The 21,747-nt window shown below is 39.0% G+C and overlaps 1 protein-coding gene across 6 annotated transcripts in view; it reads right to left on the reverse strand.

Moving 5' to 3' along the window:
- NALCN (sodium leak channel, non-selective) overlaps positions 1-21,747 on the reverse strand; it is a 248,133-nt gene that overhangs the window by 148,964 nt on the left and 77,422 nt on the right. For all 6 annotated transcript variants that reach the window (XM_075424290.1, XM_075424306.1, XM_075424274.1 and 3 more), the window contains 3 exons: positions 11,857-11,999; positions 11,634-11,738; positions 8,835-8,921 (listed from right to left, as the gene is read on the reverse strand). In XM_075424290.1, coding sequence (XP_075280405.1) covers positions 8,835-8,921; positions 11,634-11,738; positions 11,857-11,999 — 335 coding nt within the window. The remainder of the gene's footprint in view (positions 1-8,834; positions 8,922-11,633; positions 11,739-11,856; positions 12,000-21,747) is intronic.

Here is a 21,747-nt window from a genome sequence, read left to right on the forward strand (position 1 = left end):
CTAAACACGAAGAAAGTCAGTCTCCTTCCTCCACATGCCACATTGCCAGCTTTCCTCTTCACTCCTGCCAGGCCTCAAAGAACCTCTTTTCAAAGGTCTGAGGTAAGGCTGGAAAGAAAGGGAATTGTAGGAAGGGGAAGCAAAATTGTGAGGGATTCAACTTGAAGATCTGAACTTACTGTACTGCACTGCAGCCTTCAACTTCTTAAAATGCATAGGTCAGCTGAAGACACTTCCCTCTAGCTGGCACTTTAAGAATTCACAAAGCATAAAGGATGTAGACTTTTGACATGGCTGTGCAAATACTTCTCCATATAACAACTGCATTTATGTCAATGAAAACACTCATAAAAACATGATTCTCAGAGGTCTAAGTACCTTCTACTGATTTCAGTAGGATTTAATAAATGCAGAATACTTACGAAAATTCAACATGCATGCTTGCTGAAGCGGGACTTAATTTTGCTTTAAATCTGCACATCAAATATATACAATCTAGATTACTACGGCCTACTGGAGTAAGAGGAAGTAAAGACTTTGGCTTTAGAGATTCACCCCAAAAGAAGCTGCACCCCTAAAATAGGAAAGTAAACACCCTGCGCTCTGATACAGTCTGCAGAGTGATGGGCAACACCAGATTCAGATCCTCAGCTGCCCTCTGGCAATGCCCATCTCACTTCTATTGGCTCTGTGCCACTACGATCCTACCACTGGCATCTGCTAAGGGCTTAGAGACATGTGAGAGGAATCAGGATGCACTGATTCTCAAAAGAGTTAGAGTCAGTGTTCAGAATACCAAGAATACGATGAGAAAAGGCAAAGACAAAGAAAAGGCACAGATTTTTTTTGGTGACATACATTCATGAATAATTGAAAGTAAAAAATTTGATCTGAATATGAAACTGCCACTTGAAAATTTTATAGTTTAGTAAGAGCTGTTTGTCTAAATACCTACTAGCTCAGACTCATTCCACTTACTCTTACTTACTGAGGTGCTGAGAAGGCCACACAGTTTATGTAGCCTCTCCATGACAATGAAGAAATACAGACAATGAGAGAGGCAATTCAGCATCCCCAACATGTGAATTACCATCAGATTCATAATGGGAATCACTCTCTCCACTGACTACTGAGAAGCCCAAAGGATTAGAGACCTCAACAGTAACAAAAACATATTGCAAAGTGATTTTTTTTAAAGTTTCAAAAATCTAAAAAGAACCTCTATAAAGAGCCATCTAATAACCTACAGAGCTGTAGTACATGATGTTCTTTGCCGTCCTGGCAAAAAGAGACCTTTCTTTGAGAAATACCAGAAATAAGGAAAATATTGGGAGGAAAACAATTCACTTGAAGAAAAAAAAAATCCCTGCTAGTTTTATTCTAAGACTCTGCAGTCTTCCACTTTGCTCAGATTTTTCATCCAAGTTACAGCTCTAAAGGAAGTCATGCTGCTGCTGCTGCTGCTGCTGCTTGCAACGCTTTGATTGCTGTAATTGTGCTAAACACAAAAAAGCTACATGACAATTTAAATACCTGTTTTCAGTTTGATGGGATTTGAAACACTGGACATATTTAACCCCAGAAATAAAATTTTCTAAAGGAAACTCAGCTGAACTTTAATTTTAGTGGCATTAGTGAATAGTTTCTATAATCCACTGACACTGATGTGCCCCAAAATTTCTAAATGCAAATTATGAGTACAAGCTGTACTGAAGTCCATTGCTGAAAAGAATGCTAGAAAAATGGTCCACTCTGCCAGTTCAGATCATGCCAAAAAGACTGATGGTAAAAAAAAATCCACATAGCCAAAGCAGTCTTTTAAAAATATTATAACAACTTGCATATTTTTATTGTGGGAGATTTTTTGCTTATTAATTTGACCATGATGTTGGAAGAACTGAATGTCACTACTTCATGCAATTTATTGGTGAACTGTACAGGCCTGTGTGAAAGTGGGTCAAGATTTATAAAAATTCTTTATGTAAAGCTTCTTACTTGCAGAGCAGAAAGTTTTTCTGGGGCCTCGTCTGAAAATTAGGAATTACAGAAAAGGTTCTACTTTCAGCTTGTCCAAATATAAAGGGAAGTTCAGAGATCTTGACTGATTATTAGTGTCAGCCAAGGCTTCCATAACTCTGACACACAGAGATTTTTGAAAATCTACTGCCTCAGACAAATTCCAAATACTTGTTCCCAAATCTCCCAAGGAGATGCCAAGGGCCCAATGTGACTATGTCTTCTGCTGCAGAAGGCCCTCCTCTAACAAAGAACACTGTCAAGGAAAACCACTAGCCTTTTATAAGCTTAATCATAGTTTAACACCTATCTGTTTTGGCTTTGTGATGGGATTCTGATACTTTAAGTCTGCAGGAAAATTACATGTTCAAGCTGAGGAAGTCATGTTCATGAAATCTATTTATTCAAATGCAAAACAGTGAAATCAATAGCAGGTTTTCTTTCTTCTTTGTTTAGTTTCTGTGGTTAGATTGCCACAAACTGTGGCTAGTAATTTACTTCGATTGTAATGAACAAGAACAGACAGTTCAGCAAGTAAATGGAAAACTATGGAGAAGAAAGTACAAACACAAAAGAACTATGTCTCTAACTCATTGTTAACATACGTGCTTCGGTATAATGGTTATAAAGGAAAAGAAGGCAGGCAGGCAAGAAAGAGGGGAGGGAGGGAGGCAGGTTGGTTGTATGCCTTGCAGACTGGAAATATGCATGCAGTTCTTTATCCCCTTGAAATTAGTTTTCTTTCAGATGCATGTGTAGAACAGCACAGAAATAGAAGCATAGACAAAATTACAATAGGAATCTATTAATCATTAAGTTAATTAATGTTTGTCAATGCCAGAATGTTCCCTGTGGGAGATTTGACAGTTGTGTTACAAATGACAGCCTTGTCACCAAATGCAATAATCTCTTTTTTTCACAGTCCTTCCTGATATTCAAGGTCTGTTTCCCTTTCTGAGTTTTCCTCATCACTGATAACTCTATTTGTATACACAAGCATAAACATAAACCAGCCATCCCCCTTGCTTGGTGTTTATAGTCCTCACACACACCAGCCCTCCTCTTGTTACTGATTGCATGTTACAACAGCCTGTGACCCTGTCATTGTCAAGTTTCATTGTTTCAAATTCTTTGCTTTCTTGAAAAGGAGCATCCACCTAAAAATTACAACAAATAATCTTCACACTACATTTTTTGTGATTTCTGAGTAATTTCAGGAAAATCAGCAAATTAACTCCTCGATTGTAATCAACTAAAATGCTACATAGTTACTTTATGTAACTTGTTCCTACAATATGTTCTGGAGGCCAAACTGATAAATGGGTTCAAAAAAAGGCTAGACAAATTGATAGGTGATAAATCCATCAATGGATACTAAATATAATGACCTAAATTTAACATCCACTTCAGAAAGTCCCTAAATGACTGATTGCTGGAGTCCAAGACAGAGAATGAGGACATAAATGGATATACAGAAGCTCCGAGAAGGATGATCTATATATGCCTATTTCTGGTACTGGACGATTTTGGACACATGGCAAACGCATTGTTTGTCTGCTGGTTTTATGCACAGTCCGACATGGGGCTTACTATTTTTCAGGTCCCTTTTAGTAAAAAAAGTAGCAAATTTAAGTAAACATAAAAGTGCATATGGGCAAAATATGTTTGGTTCTCCAGTTTTGTGAGATTATCTTTTTAATTCGTATCAGAAAAAGATAGTGGTTCTCAACATCGCAGCAGCAGCTCATTTACATTACACTTGCCCTGTCCACTTCCTTCTCCAGTTAAATGGACTGTAATCATTTCAGCTGTCTGAACTCATAATTTCTTTTAATAATGTCAACTGAAGTGAACATCAGTTTACATTACCAGATGAGACAGTGAGCTGAGGTGTCCCAGGAGTAAACTCACTGAGCTGCCATTGTTACTGTGGTTAAAGTCCCTGAAAACAGGGGGCAAGCAGACAGCAGAGGATGGGGGAACAGCTTTACCTTCCTCACCTGAAATGGCACAAAGCCGACACTGAGCACAGGCTTAACAACAGCTCATTTTGTGAATGCCCAGTCAGAGTCCAAGAGTGAGCCAGATGTTGGAGCTTACTCCATTCACCACACTTTCACCATTTCTTCCCATACCTTATATACAAGTGGAAAATACTGGAAGCCTCTCTCTTTTTTTATTTTTTTATTTTCATAATGCCCAGGATTTGCTGTCTTCCCATATGCAACCGAGAATAGGAAGTTTGGATGGGGATGGACTTTATTTGTTCATGTTCTTCTGTTACCAACATATTTACTTTCTCTGCAGAGTCTTCCATTTTACCTCATATTTTTTCACCGTTTTTACTTCACTAAATCTAACAGCTTGCTTTTACATTACACTTTGCATACTCTGCTCCCGAGTCTCCTCAGTAAAACTAATATGGTTGTTTTTCAGCCTTGTTTCAGTGCCAAGTACGTTACTGAACTATCCAACTGATGCAATTTCTAGGATTTCTAAATGAGAACAGGGCACAGGAAAAAGAAGTAGAATTTTTTTTTTTTATGACAGCTTCAGGAGTTTAGGATTTGGAATCAATTTAATCTGTTTCTGAATAAGCTTATATAATATACTCCAATAATAAACTCATTCAAATAAAAACTTAATTTTAGCCAACTGAAAGGGAAGATTTTTCTTTCACTGTAAGAAAGGATTTCAATTAATTAAAAGAATTGTATTGTATATGTATTTAATTTAATGAAAGCCACTGTAGGTAAGAAGAGAACAGGACTGAGCAGGCTTACCATCTGCTTGATTCGAAAGTTACACTAAAGGGCAAATTACTGTATAAATAGACTACCACACTTTTCTGGTTCATCAGTAATTATTTCCCATGAAAGAGAAGAAAACCCACTTGTGCTCTCTTCTGTTACTCCTGCAGTGAAAATCCCCAAGTACTGTTTTGTCTCATTTCTCTCTCTCTCTTTCAATATATCCATTCTGAAACTGCTAAAACACTCAATTCCTGCTTCTGTGGCCATGTCTCCTCCATCCTCCATATGTTTTCTGTCTTTCAATACTACTTTTGACTTTTTTGTCTCTACTTCAAGGTTCTCTAAAATTCTGTAACTGTACAGAATCCTGTAACACCTTCAGTTAATAACGGGTAGCATGAAGGACTAACTTTTTTTTTGAGGCAAACAGATATGACAAAATTTCTGACATTAATCATATGTTCAAGAGTGCTGTAATCATAACAATGTTACTTGCTTGCTCGGATCCTAGCTTTGTGACCTTCTATTTCTTCCTTAGATGGAGCACATATGATGAAAAGTGAATACAGTATTTCTAATCTGTTGAAGGTTTTACTGTCAAAAGTACAAGTGCACATACAGTTTGTGAGTAAATGACCACTTCCATTCAAGCCAATACATTACACACAGTGTTCCCAAGCTTTTTCTAAACATCATTCCCATCTCCAGCTGTGCTTTTCATTTCTACTGGACATACGACCCCAAAATATTAGAATGAACAGGGAGTTGCTGTCCAGTTCACTGTTCCCCCCAGGAACCACAGCTCCAGACTTTCTCTGTTCATTACAAAACCATGTATTGAGAAGACTGCAGATGTCATTACTTATGGTGCTAGCAATACAAACCACAGTTTCACAGAAGACACCTGAGTTGAATCTTTCCTGTTCAGCTTTAAATGAGTATGTGTATTTTATAACTCTTTGCAGACAGGAAGACAAAGAGAATGAGTGATAAAAACATCAACAACCTCTAAAATTAACAGGAAAGGAATAATAAGAAACACACTATGCCTTTAACTTGGGAATAAAGGGGTACATACATGCTGAAAGAGTTTTTTAAAGGATTTTTTTCTGGAACCTGGTGTTCAGTTTTTCTTTATTTGTGAACTGAGAGCTTCCTACTGTGCTCGTAGGAGTAAATCACGGTAGGAAGGAAGTTCTAACACACTACAATGTGTTAAAGTAATATCAACAACAGCAAAATAATGTGGCAATGTGAGAGCCTCAGCATGCATTCATGCCAAATGGTTCATGTTGAAATGGAAAACACAAAGATTATTTTTCAGTGACAAAAGAAAATCAATATTTAAAAACAATGCCAGTCATTGAGAACAGTGAGAATAAGTAACAAAAGACCACAAAGCACTTTTGGGAACACTCAAAAGAAAAACAAAATAAATATAAAACCATTATACCTAAATAAAAGCCACTTTGCCCCACATCAGGATAGATTTGCAAGTCAAAATCAGAAACCATACTGATACTAATTTTTCATGTTGCCACTTCCAGCCACTTCTGAAAATCTGAAGAAAACATAGGTGCCTGAGTTGAAGTTCTTTGAAAACAACAGATTAATGCCCACCTTTCTTGCCCATCTCTCGTCGTTCAGTCTTACTCTTACTTACTTGTAACTGCTGCGCTGCTGTATAGAAGAGCCCCTTGCAGGTCCCAGATCTGTTCGCACACGCTGGTTCAGTTCTGCCCGTGTGCCACGCGCCCACCAGAAAGGCAGGAGGGCTCTCAGGAGGGACAAGCGGGGGTACCCTGGCCAGCACAGCGGTGCTCACCTGCCCAGCAGCTGAGACATACCAAGGCACACTACTCACTAGGTGAGATTCTGAAACGCCCTTCTAATCCCCTCTTTGCAGATCAGCTGTTACAGAAGTGTAAAGACATGGTCAGCCTGCTTATTCGTTTTACCTAATTGAGCAGTTTGGTGCAACAACAACGCGTTTGTGTGAGACGAAGCGAGCTACAAAGGTACTGCACAGAGCCTATGCAGCATCTCTGGCTGAATTATTGTCTGCTCAGGAATAACACCAGACCTGCATTGCTCCATGTGCCATAGCAATGTTCCACCTAGGCTAGCAAGGCCTGCCAGGCCGAAACCCCTGACCTGGTCTGTGGTTGTACCAAGCATGGTTGTACAAAGGACAAAGTTGCAAAACCCAGCAAATCCAGCTAGTCCACATGGAGTGTCTCCCAAAACCTGTATTGAGGAGGTTTTTATGTTACACACCACACATAAATCACATTATTCTTTCCCCCACCACTCCCTGCTTTAGAGAACTGGACGTATGTATTTACCAACTCAGATAGATAGCACAAGCCCGTCTTATTGGAGCGCCTCTCAACTAACTAATAGGTTTAAACACCACAGTAGCCACACCTAGGACAGACACACTGTAAGGAATGTGAACTAAACCAAAGACACCTATTAAGTAGTTTTCTCAGGGTCTACAGGAAATTTATGCTTGGCCAATAAATTGATCCCAGATCTCCAGAGTCCTTCTCCCTCTCCTTAGCCACCAGGATACTTCCTCTCCTGATGCACAGTACAGCTTGTTGAAGCAGTAAATTCTAAATAACTCAATACACTGAATAACTGGAGTTTCACCAAAGCACAGACCCAGACCCATGTACAGAACTTTTAATAATGTTCCCTTTCGTATTTGAAGCAGTAATATTTACAGAGCCCAGAGAGGAATTAATAAAACCAAACTTAACTGCAAAATTTAATTAAAATGATACAGGGCAATAGAGAGTCTTCACTACCTTTTTCTAAGAACTCCATCTTTTACAGGATATTGAATGACAATATATTTAGCTAATAAAGGTCAGAAGAATGCATATTAATTGAATGTATCCTAAAGGCAGGACATATATTCCCCAAACTGTTTAACTCTTTCCTAGATTCAGATTTAGGCACCATGTTTCTCTTAAGGAACAAAACTCACCCAAACCCTTAGAGTTTTCATTGTGAGTTCAGGTACATTTTATCCACATACCTGAGACTGTTACTTGAGAACACCACAAATGATGTTCCTGTTGCTGTCAAAACCAAGAATTAAATTTGGGAAGAGGAATTATCAGTTAAGACATATACTATAATTAAGTATATGGCAGTGGTTTGACAAAGCAAAGACATTTGAGAATGAACAGCTTACGGAGGGGATGAAAGGTGCTCACCAACTTAGTGTTCAGCAATGTACATGCTGCCAACAAGTACATGTATTTTAGTTTATACATTAAACCAAACATAACCAAAACTGCCAGCAAACATGATGCTATCAGATTGCTATAGTAGATTTAGCTTTCTACTCTGAAACAAGTTTGTTTCATCCAGAAATGACATTATTTATCCTGCAAATAAAAGTTGGAGCTGCTGTAAAATGTGCTGTAATAAAAAAGGGATTTATAAAATTATTACTCATCTTAGTCTGGATTTATTTAAACTTTGAGGATAGAGTTTTACAAACTCGCCTATATCCAGTTGAGAATACTAAATCTGGAAGTTTCAAACACTCTATGGCTTACTACCTACATGCCTCTTCCCCCTTCTTCTGTGAGCCTATTTTCAAGATGGAACAAGAGAAACGACGTACTTCTGTGTTTATTATGATTAGTCATGCTTCTTGGCATATGTTATTGTACTTTGCAGTTAATAAACAAGCATTTCTGTTGTGAATAACCTAGGAGTGGAATCAGTTCATATACAAGGTATGAGAAATAAAGGATTACTACTAATGTTATTTCATATTTAAAAAATCTAAAATCTTTCTCTCATGAGCACACAAAATACAGCCTTTACAAGGAATGCATTTTTCTAATCTTATCCCTTTGGGTGTGGCATATCTTTCTTTGTCAGTCTGTGATTTTCATGAACAAGCCTGCACCGCAGAAAGCAACGGATTTAAAGAAATTTATGACTAAAGCTGTTGTAGCTATTTCTCACCACAGTCTCCTTGTGCCAACATTTGAGTGGTAGTGGTTACACACACTGATTTATTAAAAAGCAGCGTCATACCTGTAGACACGCAGGAGCTCTGCCCTGGGGTTTATTCACATCAACAGCCACAAGCTGCCAACCTCCAGCAGCATCTTCATGAAACATCTTGAAAGGGAAAACTGTTGTCAGAAATGTTTTACATGCCAATAAATACAAGCGAAATCTAATACACTTCCCTTAAGGACCTGCGCACATTTTGATGATGGATAGTTTAAAATAAGAGGGAATTGGTTCTTACCACTACAGAAAAAAACAATGTGCTCTTTTCCTAACATGAACAGATTCTGAATTTTACTCAGATAACATAAAACACAATGTGTCTCTGCTAGTCCTAATGTAGGAACCGATTCTATTAACCTCTGATCAGTATCATTAGACAGTGGTACCTGTTCAGAATAAATTCCTTACTGAGGTAAGCTCACCCTGAGGCAACACAAATACATTGTGACCAAAAAATAAATTTCATGGTGCATTTGGAAATAACAGACAACTTTGTCCATTTTAATGGCAACTTTATTTTACTCCAAGGATCAGACTTTATTTTTACTTCACTGATGCATATCAAGAGTAGCTGTACAGTCCTTCCGTACTGTTGCACAGAGCTTGTAATTCCTGCAGAGCTGAATGATGTCCTGGCTCTAATGATGTTAGTGGTAAAGGCTCTCTTGACCACAGTGGTATTCACATTTTACCAGTAACCTCTGGAAGTGTAGGTGTAGGCATTCTGGCTTTTCTGTTGTGTTTGTTTTTTTTTCTTTAATCAGAAATCAGGACATAAAAAGATGCAGACTGCTGGACATCAGGAACAGTGAGAAACCATGTCTGGAAGTGATTAACACTGTCCTTGAAAATGTCCTTGAAGGAAAATGAATGGCTGTAGCATTTTGAATTGCCACCTGAGAGTCTGTATACACTACCTAATGCTGTGTGCCGAAGTTCTCACCTCAGTCCCACCTTTTCCTTGACACCCAGCACCCAAACAAGTCACCTCGAGAACACAGCCACAGCAGCGCGGCTGAAGCTTAAAAGCCATCCTGAGAGAAGTGCTCATTAGACTGGAGACAGCGTCACGCAAAGTAGCATCGCTGCACCAGGAAGAGTTGCCAGCTCAAATCAGAACTGAGCTACTCCTCTTGGTACCACGCTTTAACGTGCAGCACTGGAGTGCTTTACAAGAACCTCCCTTCATTCTTCTCCAGAGATCCCTTCCTTGACTTTGACTCTTGGACACCCATTTTCTCTCCTATAGGACTTTGTTTCGGGACCAGTTTAATGATTTATGAAGTGGGCAAATGAAACAAGATACTGTTGCTTCTTCTCAAGGTCATTTCACATACAAAAAATCCAAGGTTCCTAACTTTCATCTGGTGCTTTGAACAAGCAATGATGCACAGAATTTTCTGCCCTTCCTAACACAGAAAAAGAGAAATAATTTTTGAAGTTTGGTAAGCTGGACTCTCTTTATGTCTTATTATGACACTGACTCGAGGGACAAAGTAACCATTTGCTTGCCTGCAACCAACATGCTATTTTTATTTTGCGTGATGCAACTTATATTCAACATGTTCATATTCTTTGGCATGACAATATTATTTTGGAAATTTCTTTTATCTTTGAAATTCCTTAACGCTGGCTGCTTCTGGACTTCCCCTACATTAATCCCTCTGTTCCAGCTTCTAGTTCAGAGTATGTCGATTAAGCCTCTGTGGCTCAGGAATTTTTCCCCTCAGAGATGAAACGAGGGAAAGACCTTTTTTTGTTATATTTTAAATTGATATCACAAAATCTGCACTGACAAAGACATATATAGAGTAGAAATTATTGCCACAAAGTCTATTTGAGGCAAAAAACACAGCAGAAGGCAGGAAAGGACTAGATTTACATATGGATTACAGGAATATCCAGAGGAATATCAGAAAATATTTAATAAATAATTTTGAAACACTTCATCCTCTGGCTTCAGAAAATAAATAATCTCTAGCTACAGAGGTTAGAAAAATTTTCCTTATGTGTATGTTTCTTGCATCCGCCTTCCTACGGGCTTTTTGCAGGCAGTCAGTACTGGTCCCTCTTATACATGGCAAACTGCACTAGCCTGGAAAAGCCTGGCCTTTCGTACATTCAGGATACATAATATGACTGTTACAACAGTGAGCGGGAGAATTTAAATCTCAGTCTGTTAATCCTTCGTTTTCATACTGGGTCTTTCACACCACCCAGCCCACACATAGCACCCTTCCTATCATGGCGTCTTCCTACCCATTATCTCACATTCAGGGTCTCACTTTCTGTGGCTGCCTCAAATATTAGCATGGATCTTTCACTGCCTCAGCACCTCACTCCTCCTCGGTCTCAACCTGCCCTTCTCAGTTCCAGAACCGGCTTCCTCAAACAGTTCAGCTACTCTCTGACCTATCTTCTGCCAGCTACAGCTCGCAATTTCAGCTCTTCTTCCTTAGCACAGAAAGTGATATTCAACAGCAAACCTAATTCCAAACCCACCAATGACATGCTAAAAAAGCATTACCCTACTCCATTAAAAGAAAATAAAAACCTAGCGATAATATACCCAGCCATATAGAGAACCATATTGCAGTCTCCTCTATTATTCTTTTTTAGGAAAGCCTAGCTGCACATAGACTCTAGAATTTAATTTTATACGAAAATTCATATATCAACTTTAAAATACATGTAGTAGCATGCAAAGTCAAATAAATCAGATAAAATAATCATTAACAGGAATTTTTGGCTTATTATTCATTCATAAACAAACCCCAACCAAGCCCCCAGAGAATCTCAGTATCTCAGGTGCTTCACCTGGGTGGTGGCAGTTGAAGTAGTACTGCTCCTGGACCCCCACATCTGCTGGAACTGTACTCTGATCTCTGCAAACGTTTCAATGATGACTGCGATGAAAACATTCTGAAAAAACAACATGAAAGAATGGCTGACACAAAGCTCAGCAAGCAGAAAAGAGAAGAAATTCATCCTAGTATGATCTACATTTCAGACAGTTTTAAAAGAACACATTTTTCAGTACCTTAACAAGCCAGGCCAGAAAGAAAATTAAGGTGATGAAATAGAAATATGAACGCCATCGGGGAAAGCTGTCGATTGCTCGGTACATAAGGAACACCCAGCCTTCCTGAGAAGCAGCTTCGTAAACAGTAAATATGCTTGTGCCTGTCAGAGGAAAAATGAAAATGTTTGGCATTAAGCCTCCCTGAATGTTTTCAATATCAGCAAACCATAATCTTTCGTCTACTTTATTTTCCTTTTCTCTAAAGGATATCAATCAGCTCTCTTCTCCCCTCTTCAAAGAGAAGTTTTTTCAAGTGCATTTCTATCTTTCTTCCTTTTGCAATTGAGTATGAATTGGTTCTGTATCAGACCAGACTGACTCCCTTCTCTCCCTGGACACACACGCATAATCCCTCAGCTGGGTTCACTGGCAGCATGCAAGTGTCTCCAAGGGCAGAATTTGTCCCTTCATGTGACTTCAGCAGCACATGTGAGAAAAGGCAGATTTAATTAAAACTATCAGGATCAGCATTCAGTAGGTGAAAGAAATCACACACTGAGTAAGCAGCAATACACTGAGAAGATGCCTGACATCAGCAAGCACAGTTAAGAGTCTACAACAAGCTACCGCACAGCTTCGAAATGCAGGCAGGTAGCCAGGGTAGCTGCATTAACACATGTGTTGCTTTGAAAAACGCTAAAGCATTTTTAAGTTGAACTTCCTATAGCACTCTGAGGAGGGGGGAGGAGGTGGAAGAAAAGTTATGAGGAGCTTTTGTGTGCAGAAATCATTTGTGAATGAAAGCTATGAAGTTACTAATTTTAAACTTGAGATGCAAACCCATCCTAGTGTCTGAGGGATAACATGCTCCAGCCAGCTCCCTGTTCCTCCTTATCTCTGCAACGCAAGCTTCAAAATACAGACTGTGGTTAGGGCTCGTGCAGCATTCTTGTTTGAAGTAATTTTTTGTTCTGAGAAAGAATACAATTAAGCTGTGAAATTAAACTGTGAAATCTCACAAACTGCTGTGAAATCTTGGAATTGTCGTACAGCCACCTGCCAGCTCCGCTCCACTACTGCTTGGTCTCATGAAATCTCTTGGACAAAAGAGAGGGAGCGTGAGGAGTACTGACCTTAGCACAACATAGCAGCTGCTAGTAACACACGGACAGTAAGCATGAGCCAGCCGACTGTCTGATCCTGTTCACAGAGAAAGGGTTCTAGTCAGAAATTCCTGAGTCCAGGAGTTTCCCCAAAAAATCACACCAGGCTATATGGAGCTCTGCACTGTTATTCTCCCACTGAATTTGCAGCATCTACATCTTTTTGTCTGCTAACACAGGTAGGATGAACCTGGAATTGGTTCTGCCTTAGGGAATCCCTTCTGCAGAAAAATCTTCACTGATAAGAGCAGACAGGGATGAATGGAATTTTTTCTGTATAAACTTGCCCTCTGATATGTAGATGTTGAATGGTTAACATGGTCATGATGGGTAGGCAAAAATGTTAATGCTTTCTGTTAACTTTTCTGGTTATTGGATTCCTTCCTATTTACTGCATATGGTTCTCAGAACCAAGAGACAGAAATAAAAATAAAAGGAAAGCAAAAGCATTCAAACGTAGATAGCAAAACCCTTTCTGCTGTTTCAGAAAAGAGAGTGGTCTCTATCAATACTGAAATATTCATCAGTGATTACTTCGTGGGTATCTTACATTTCAAAAATTCATAAAGTAATGGTTAAATCATCTAATATTATACTGTTGCTGAACTGATTAAATTATTGAATAAAATAGTGCTGCTGAAGACAGGCAGAGATTAAGAAAAGAAAGGAATCTATTAAAAGTTGCTGGCTAGGAAACTGTAATTAGTCATTACCAATGGGAAAGTCACAGTGAAGATCAGTAAAACGGGGGATATCATGAAAAGTATTTATAACACATACACTGGGCCATCTGCCACAATAAAGCAATACTGTGAATAGACAAAAATGCACAATTAACCCAATTAAAATAATATATATTTGTTTGTGACACTAAATTGAAAATATGGCTTGTATATAACTGGTACAGGTCTTCTTAAGGCTAATAGAAAGCAATCACAACTAAGAATATACATCCTTACTCAACATATGTAACTAGAAAGTAATAAAGCTTTCAGTACTGATGCCTGGTACCATGCTGTTAACTATCTCTGGAAATACTGTTCCAACTAGACACAGAATAAAGGCATGACAGTAAGGGATCCAACACCATGAAATGTTTTTTTTTGAAAAGAGTAATTCTTAGTTAACATCTGCCTTAGCACATGTTTTTCCTCTTCTAAAAGTTACATTTGATGACAATCAGCAACTGATTGTATTTTTTCTGAGTATTTCTTTAATATCTGACTACATCTTCCTAAAGCCAAAGTGTAAGTTATTAAAAAGACTCTCCTTTAACAGCAGCATGTCCTGCTTTTCTCACCATGTTCAAATCCATATGGAGGGAGAAAGAGTATCAAAATTTTAAGTGATGGTGGGATACAACACAAAAAACCAGACACAGCAATGCTGCCACGTATGAAATCTAACTTATGCCCCTTAGATCAAACAGCAAAATTCTCTTTTTCCACAGGTGCCGGTATTCTGTCTATCAGTGACATAGCATCTTCTACCAGTTCAGAGGGCTTAAGTCCTGACCACGTTGCGCTAGGAGTCCCATACTTAAGGCACATCAGAGCACAGGACATTGCATAAAAATTAGGAATATGGGTGGCAGGGGGAATGGGAGCTTGAAAACCTGCAGAGCCTGGCTATTTTGATATACAACAGGTTTTACTTACTTCAAAATATAGTCATCTCTTGCCAACATCCAGAACATTTAGATCAAGATTCGTGCAATCTAACTACAGGGATCAGCGAGACATTTCAGTCATGAAAAATATTTGAACCATGAAGAGGGTTAAACACATGTGTATAATCACATTACTCATCAGTTTAGGCATGTTGTCATGGGTAACTTGTTGAGTTTGGGACTAGGATTTCAACATCTGCATCTGGAATATTATTAAATCTTGGTAAACAAAAACATCTAGAAAATATTTATGGTAATTTTGCCATTTGTTTCAGTAGATGGCTAAACCTTGGTGACAAGAAAGATTAAAGCCATTTAAGAGGAACTTTCTGATGACAACAGAAGTAAAATAAAAGAATGTACTTTGAAATTTTTTTGTTTCACTGCTTTTGCTTGAACTTGTCTAATAAAATCCACGTTTTGATGTTTCAGTAAAACAATTCCTTTAACCACGCTGATGGTTAATCAAAACAAGGAAGGAAAACATTTCTCAACACACAGATTAAAACTAAATAAATCAATACCATAATCTGTATCATCAGTCTCATAAGGCCATTTTTATGCAACCAGTAAACACTTGTAACTTTGGAAATATTTCACAACTGCACATGGTCATTAGCAAAACCAAAAGGAAAAAAAGTCCAGAAAATGGAAGATTTAGTGGAGTATGGGAGAAGAGACTGAATCTTGCTCAACTTATGCTACATTTTCATTTGCTTCACACCTTATGGAAGAAAAGACAGCAATCAGAGTCAAACTGTATCCCTACTAATAATGCACGTTTAGGTATATTTGCATTCAGCACTGAAATGCAGGGGGCTTATGCCTTCCTTCAATACATGTCTCCTTTGGACCTATCAGCTGGGAGCATCAGCCTAAAGGGGCATAGAGGAACTAGTTGTTTTAACACCAAAACGGTTGTAATAAATGAAAATTTCACTGGTTTCCATGCCATCCCAGGGAGCAAGATCACCTGGCTCTTCCATGTTAAACAAACAAATAGCAGGGAGAAAAGAAATGAAAGAGCCAGAGCACACAGGTGATGATTTCGCACAGGGGAGTGAAGAAACCTCTCCTGCCAAAATCCTATCTTCTAAATACTTTAAAAATGTAGAAAGTATTTATTTAAAAAAGCACTCACAGTTGACAGAAGAGAACAGCATCACTACAGTGTGTTTTATATTTACGCATATTTTGTTTGTTTTCTGCTTGTTTCTGTGCCTCTGTCACACCACCATGCTTGGTGGCATCAGCTCTTCCTATAATCAGCTCATTCCGCGAATGGACATCATCAAAGGGACTGTGCTGAATAATGCTGTAATTTTATAACTGCAGAATTAAAGGAGCAGAGCTAAAAGGTCACACAGATAATTCACTGAATCTGGAAACAGAACCCTTTCCTCCTTACTCTGTGTTGCGTTCTTGCCTCTAGATTAAAAATCCCGTATTATTGGAGGATGCAGGATGTTGAGGTGTTGTCTTTCATTACTATCTTCCTTCCACGTGATTTGCAGCTATTCCAAGTCAGAAACAAAAAATGAAAACTAAGCTTAGGTATGCTATTAATTCCAGCATTTTATGCATGTGTAACCTATGTTTATTGACTACCTTGGTTTACCACATCAGGGTTCTCCCAGTTTCCTTGTGCCTGCTGTGAAGTTGCTGTGAAAGGAAATTTACAGGAGGGCCCCTTTACGTGAAAAAAACCGGCACAAGTTTGATTTTGTAATTTTTTTCTTTTTAATCAGGAATTATCCAGGCAAGTAAAAACGTATTAAAAGCTTAAAACACCACATATTGTCACCAACAAAACGCCTCAGATGCCAGCCGGCAACGCGCCGCTTTTCCTTACTTCACAGCAGCCGCCAGATGGCGATCGTGCACCTCGGGCACATCTGGAACATCAGGAGGCGGCGGCGGGCGGGCGGGCTGAGCTCCCTCTCGGGCGGGTAACCTGCCTCCCGGGCGGGTAACCAACCTCCCGGGCGGGTAACCAACCTCCCGGGCAGATAACCTCCATCCCGGGCGGGTAATCAACCTCCCGGGCAGCTGGCCTCCCTCCTGGGTGGGTAACCTACCTACCGGGTGGGTAACCAACCTCCCTGGCGGCTGACCTCCCTCCTGGGCAGGTAACTTACCTACCGGTGCGCCGGCAAAAGAATGCGATTTTCTATTTCCCGGCAAAACCAAGCAGCCTTCTAGCAGGAGCTGCTGTCTAATTTAACTCTGCTCGTTGTGCTGAATACTGAAAGGTAGCCTGCCTTCAGGTGTTTTTGTGAATGCTATGTCCATAAAGGAACAACCTCTCACTGAGGCTACAGAAATGTTATCAGCCCCTTCTGTTCCTGCTTGCTCTCACTGATAAAATGATGAAGCTGAACGTTCCTGCAAGGCATGGATATTCTCTCTGACCAGTCAGCTTTTAATTTACGTCTGATCTTTCAGCATCGAGTTATTTGCGTGCAGTCAGGATTTTCCAGCAGTCTTACACTATCGCTTTGGTGAAACTAGAAGGGAATAGAAATTACCCAGAAATGCAAGGCTGAAGTTGCTTGCACGTCTGGGAAGCAGCTGGTAGATAGGACTGAAATCAACATAAAGATCAAAGCCGGAACAGCTTCATGGGGTTTCTTGCTTGTCTCTAAGTGAGCAATCCAGCCTATTTTACTATCCCAGACCAACTCAAATCAGTCAGTTTGCCAGCCAGCAGAAATGAGGAGGAAAAGAAGAAAAACGAAACACACTAATGCTCTGCTCTTCCTTTGAAACTTCAGACCCCAGTGCCGTTTCCTTGGGACTGAGCTGTGGAAAAGGTGGCAAAACAGAAACTGTACAGAGCACTGATTTACAACAGCAGAAGAAACACACTGCCAGTCTGAACGCAGTATTTAAACCTTTTTAAGTAGAGTGACTTCAAACACACAGCAGTGATGTGTTATTGATTCATTCTGAAAATGTTTCCTTATGAGAAGATGACGCTTCTTCATATGAGAAAAAACTACACGCAGAGACTGTATAAAGCCACCAAGAAGGAGATACAGAAACACTGCAAATACAACGGCTCGGATCAATGCAATTCGTTCCACAGACTCAGTAATGGAAAGATGGAAAGTCAGCCAACTTTCAGCAAAAATTTTGATGGACTTCGTTGCACTGTTTGCAAGTATTTTAGAAATCTGTTCACTATTTTGAAGTGTTAGTTTACTAATACGAACGTAGCAAGGCTGGCATACGTATTGACCACACAGGGTAAACAGGAGTACGGCAGTTCGTGCTTAGTTAAACCGTTACTGCCTTACATCTGATAGTGCTTGTGGTATTTTACGCTTTACAAAAAGAAATCTGTTTTGCATTTCTGAACAAGTTCATGGTGTAAACAGGGACAACCATTCTTCAAAATCACTTTCGGTGTGCATGTTTATGGATATTTAGCTGGACTAGCATTTATATTTGCTTTAACACTTATTTCATTAAAATGCTCATCAGCTACATGTTCACTAATAACCTAGCAAATAGGAATCCAAAATGACAGCAGAGCTCATAAGCTGGGTTTATGTGCATAAACACGGTCTGCTTTTTCCTTTTTGCGACTACACAGCTGTAGTGCTAATATACACTCTCTTTTATAATCACTACTTTTTTGTGTGTGTGGCAGCTTTACAAAATTCACTGGCAGTTGACAAGAATCAAGGAAATACTGAGCTGTGAATTGTTCACACCTCGCACACCACTACCTGGAAGCTCTGCAGCACAGTCAACAACTCCCTCCTCTCCTTCTCCCTAGAAAGCCTTTTTAAGGACGCAGCTTTTCTCAGAACCCTGGGCTCCCCTCCTCAACAGAACGGGCAGAGCTTCGGGCTGGAGCCTGGAAGTAGGACACTGCCATAGCTGTGCTTTTCCCTATCAGGGAATCACACTGTAATAATACTCACTTCTTAGATCTAAAAACCAAGAATACAGTAATTCATAGGCCTTGATTTTAAGAGTGACAAACGCCGTGAAGATGGGCCTGCCACCACCTCAGTCTTTCTAATGAAACATCTCTGATTTGAAGTACAGTCATAGTAGAGTAAATGACTGCTACAGTAAATGTTATGACAAAACTGTGTAACAAAAAACCTTAAACAGAAGAACTCTACAATTTATATTAACTTATTCCTTTTAAAATGAGCCATCTTTTTATAGGACTGTTTCTTCTTTTAAAATACACTATGTATGAAGATGCCTTTAAAACCATACAGTAAAAGTGACAGTCCAGAAACTAAACATTCAGAAATTCACACAAATTGTCACGTTAAAAAGTTGATGAACACTTTAAGGGTCATCATATTAAACAGACAAATTTAAGGCATGTTCTCAGTACAGACACTATTCGAATTATCATTCAGCCATATATTAAACTTTGAGAATGACTGTTAAAATCAGTGATGCATCCCTTTGTTAGAGAGAAAACAAAGCAGGCAAATCTTCTTTGACACAAGGCATGTAAATTCAGCATTGACTTCCATACACTGTCAGTCACAACTATTCACTTGTTGCATCAACTTTTTTTTTTCCCAGTAGTTACAGACACAGCAATCTACTTCAAGTGCAATCCTAAAACATCAAACCTAGCGTGCATAGTGGCGTCAATTAATGTGTTTAATTAATCAGAATCTTTGTAAGAATTATCAAAGAATAAAACCATAGAACGTCTCCACATAGTAACATTTCCGCATCTAGAGTGACAACGATGATACTTTACCCAAAAGCAGAGTTAAATAAGAAGCATGACTGTAAACTCTACCATGAGAGATCATTTCATAAAGTCTTGAGTCTGGTCAACTGGTACCAACTGTCTCGAAAGCATGAAAATGTGTGGAGGCAGAAAAAATGCACTAAAAGAATAGACGTAGGAGCTAACGAGAATATGCCTTAGTGATTCAGCTGAACAGAAGAGTAACTGGAGGACCTTGGCATACACAGAGCCCCTAAAATTTTGCGCATCTTTGGGAAATACAGATTACAAGAGATTGCCTGACCTACATGGAGCATTTCCAGTGTGATATTTCTATTAGCAAGAACTGAACAATCAGAGAAGTTCAAGACAAAAAGCCTTATAGGAAACAACAGGCTGGCACAGTCCATAAAGAAATATCATGTCAAGAAAGTGCTAAAAAAGATCTCGCAAGTGATTTTCAAACCTACTGCAGTGTATTTTATTTGACCTCCACAACAATGTGTTTCCTTATTTCCAGTTGCAGTGCAACCCCTTCATCCTAAAGTTTCAAAACAATCCAATCAATTAGCAATTCAAAAACCCTACAGCACAAATATTTAACAAAGGAAAGAACCTCCTTGCCCCCAGCACAGGTTTAAGAGACAGAAGAGGACCAAAGAGAGCTTTAAATTCACTTTACAAGAACGCGTGCTGGTGACTGTGTACAGGCTGGCCAGGTCGACAAAGAGTTACAGCAGGCTAGGTATGATGGGAGATAGGAAGGTATCCAAGGAGGAAATTACACAGTATATCATTTAATAGCTTATGAAGGCTATATTTATTTTTTTACCATAGGGTAGGAGAAACAACAGTTTAAGGCAACCTTGACAACCAAAGCTGCTGCACTGCCCTAAAGCTCCATTTTGGCGCCATTCAGTTCCTTTGAGCATCACTTGTGAAATCTACGCACTTCTCTGAGGATGTACTCCCTCCCTTAAAACAAGAAAATCAGCCCCTTCCTCTACATGGAAAACATTTTCAAAGGCAGTTGCACGAAATTTTATCCCTCCTGCAATCAGTGGTAAAACTATTGTCATCTGTTTTTAAAAATTGCTCCCCAAAGCATCCTAATTTAATTTCCCACAGCTATAGTGTATGTCTGAACAAGCCTTTATTCTTTTCTGTATAAAAGTTTAATCTAAGGACAACAGTAGAAAATTCCAATGAGCAAGACCTGCTGAGTATTCAGTGACCAGAAATAAGACAGCAGCAGCGGTTAGCTCAAAGCATTTCTGTCAAAAAAACAAAAGGACAGTAAAGCTTGCAAAGAAACTTGAAAGCCGAGGAGGTATTATAAAACAGATAATGTAAGAAAACTCCTTAGCCTCCACGCATCTGAATAACAGGAGCAAATATACAGTGCCAAATGCATCCTAAGAGACCAGTCTAACTGAAGAGACAAAATCTTCCTTTCCTAACAGGGTGAAAGGAGCTATATGATTGACTGTTACAAGAAAACCTAATCGACACTCAATGACCTGTTCAGCTATTAATGAGTTAAGTACTCCCTGGTATCTGTTACGTGCCACTAGAAGTAAAATAATTTACCTACTTTGTTGATGTGAGGGAGAGGTTTGCCCACTAGCCTAGTATGTGCAGTTAGGGAGACAACTTTTTCTTCTCTCCTTCAGAAAATGAAAGGTTGAGTTGAAAAGAAAATGAATTCGTGTAACATCTGACTTCTTTTAGTCTTGACTGTCTTAAAGAAAATGTTTGCATGACCAGAGATCTACTGGTTATCAGAAGAATTCTTGGAAGACTAGCAGTAATAGACTAAGCAGCTGGCAGGTTTATTTGGAAATGAAATTCAAAATCTTTGGCAAGAAAAGCTGTATAAACTGCCAGATATTTTGGAGGAGAAAGAACGTTCAAAGTTTTAACACACTCTGTTTAAATCTTGTTTTCAGTATTATCTCTTTCTGCAGAAATCCTTTCTGATCTTTATGCACTACTGAAAATAGTTCCACACACCCATAACAGAAATTTCCTGGACTTCTCAATGTTAAATCAATGATTTTTTTTTCCTCAGATATGCCTTCTCTCTTTTTTCTCAGCATCAAGTTTACCTGCAAAGATATTTATTCTTTGTGTAGGTGTGTGTCAGCTTTGTGCTTTGACTTAAAGTTGCTTTAATTTCTTATAGACCTATGATATTTAACATATTTTTCTTCAACGATTTTTGCCAAAGTGGAAAATGTGGTGTTTTGTACTGAGCCACATGAAGATGTGGCTTGAAAAACAGGACTGTTGTATGAAGAAAAAAAAAAAGGTTTGGCATTGCTCAGTGAAGCAGTTTCCCAAGAAATACAGATCAGACC

This window comes from Opisthocomus hoazin, chromosome 1 (assembly GCF_030867145.1).
Source record: "Opisthocomus hoazin isolate bOpiHoa1 chromosome 1, bOpiHoa1.hap1, whole genome shotgun sequence".
NCBI lineage: Eukaryota > Metazoa > Chordata > Aves > Opisthocomiformes > Opisthocomidae > Opisthocomus > Opisthocomus hoazin.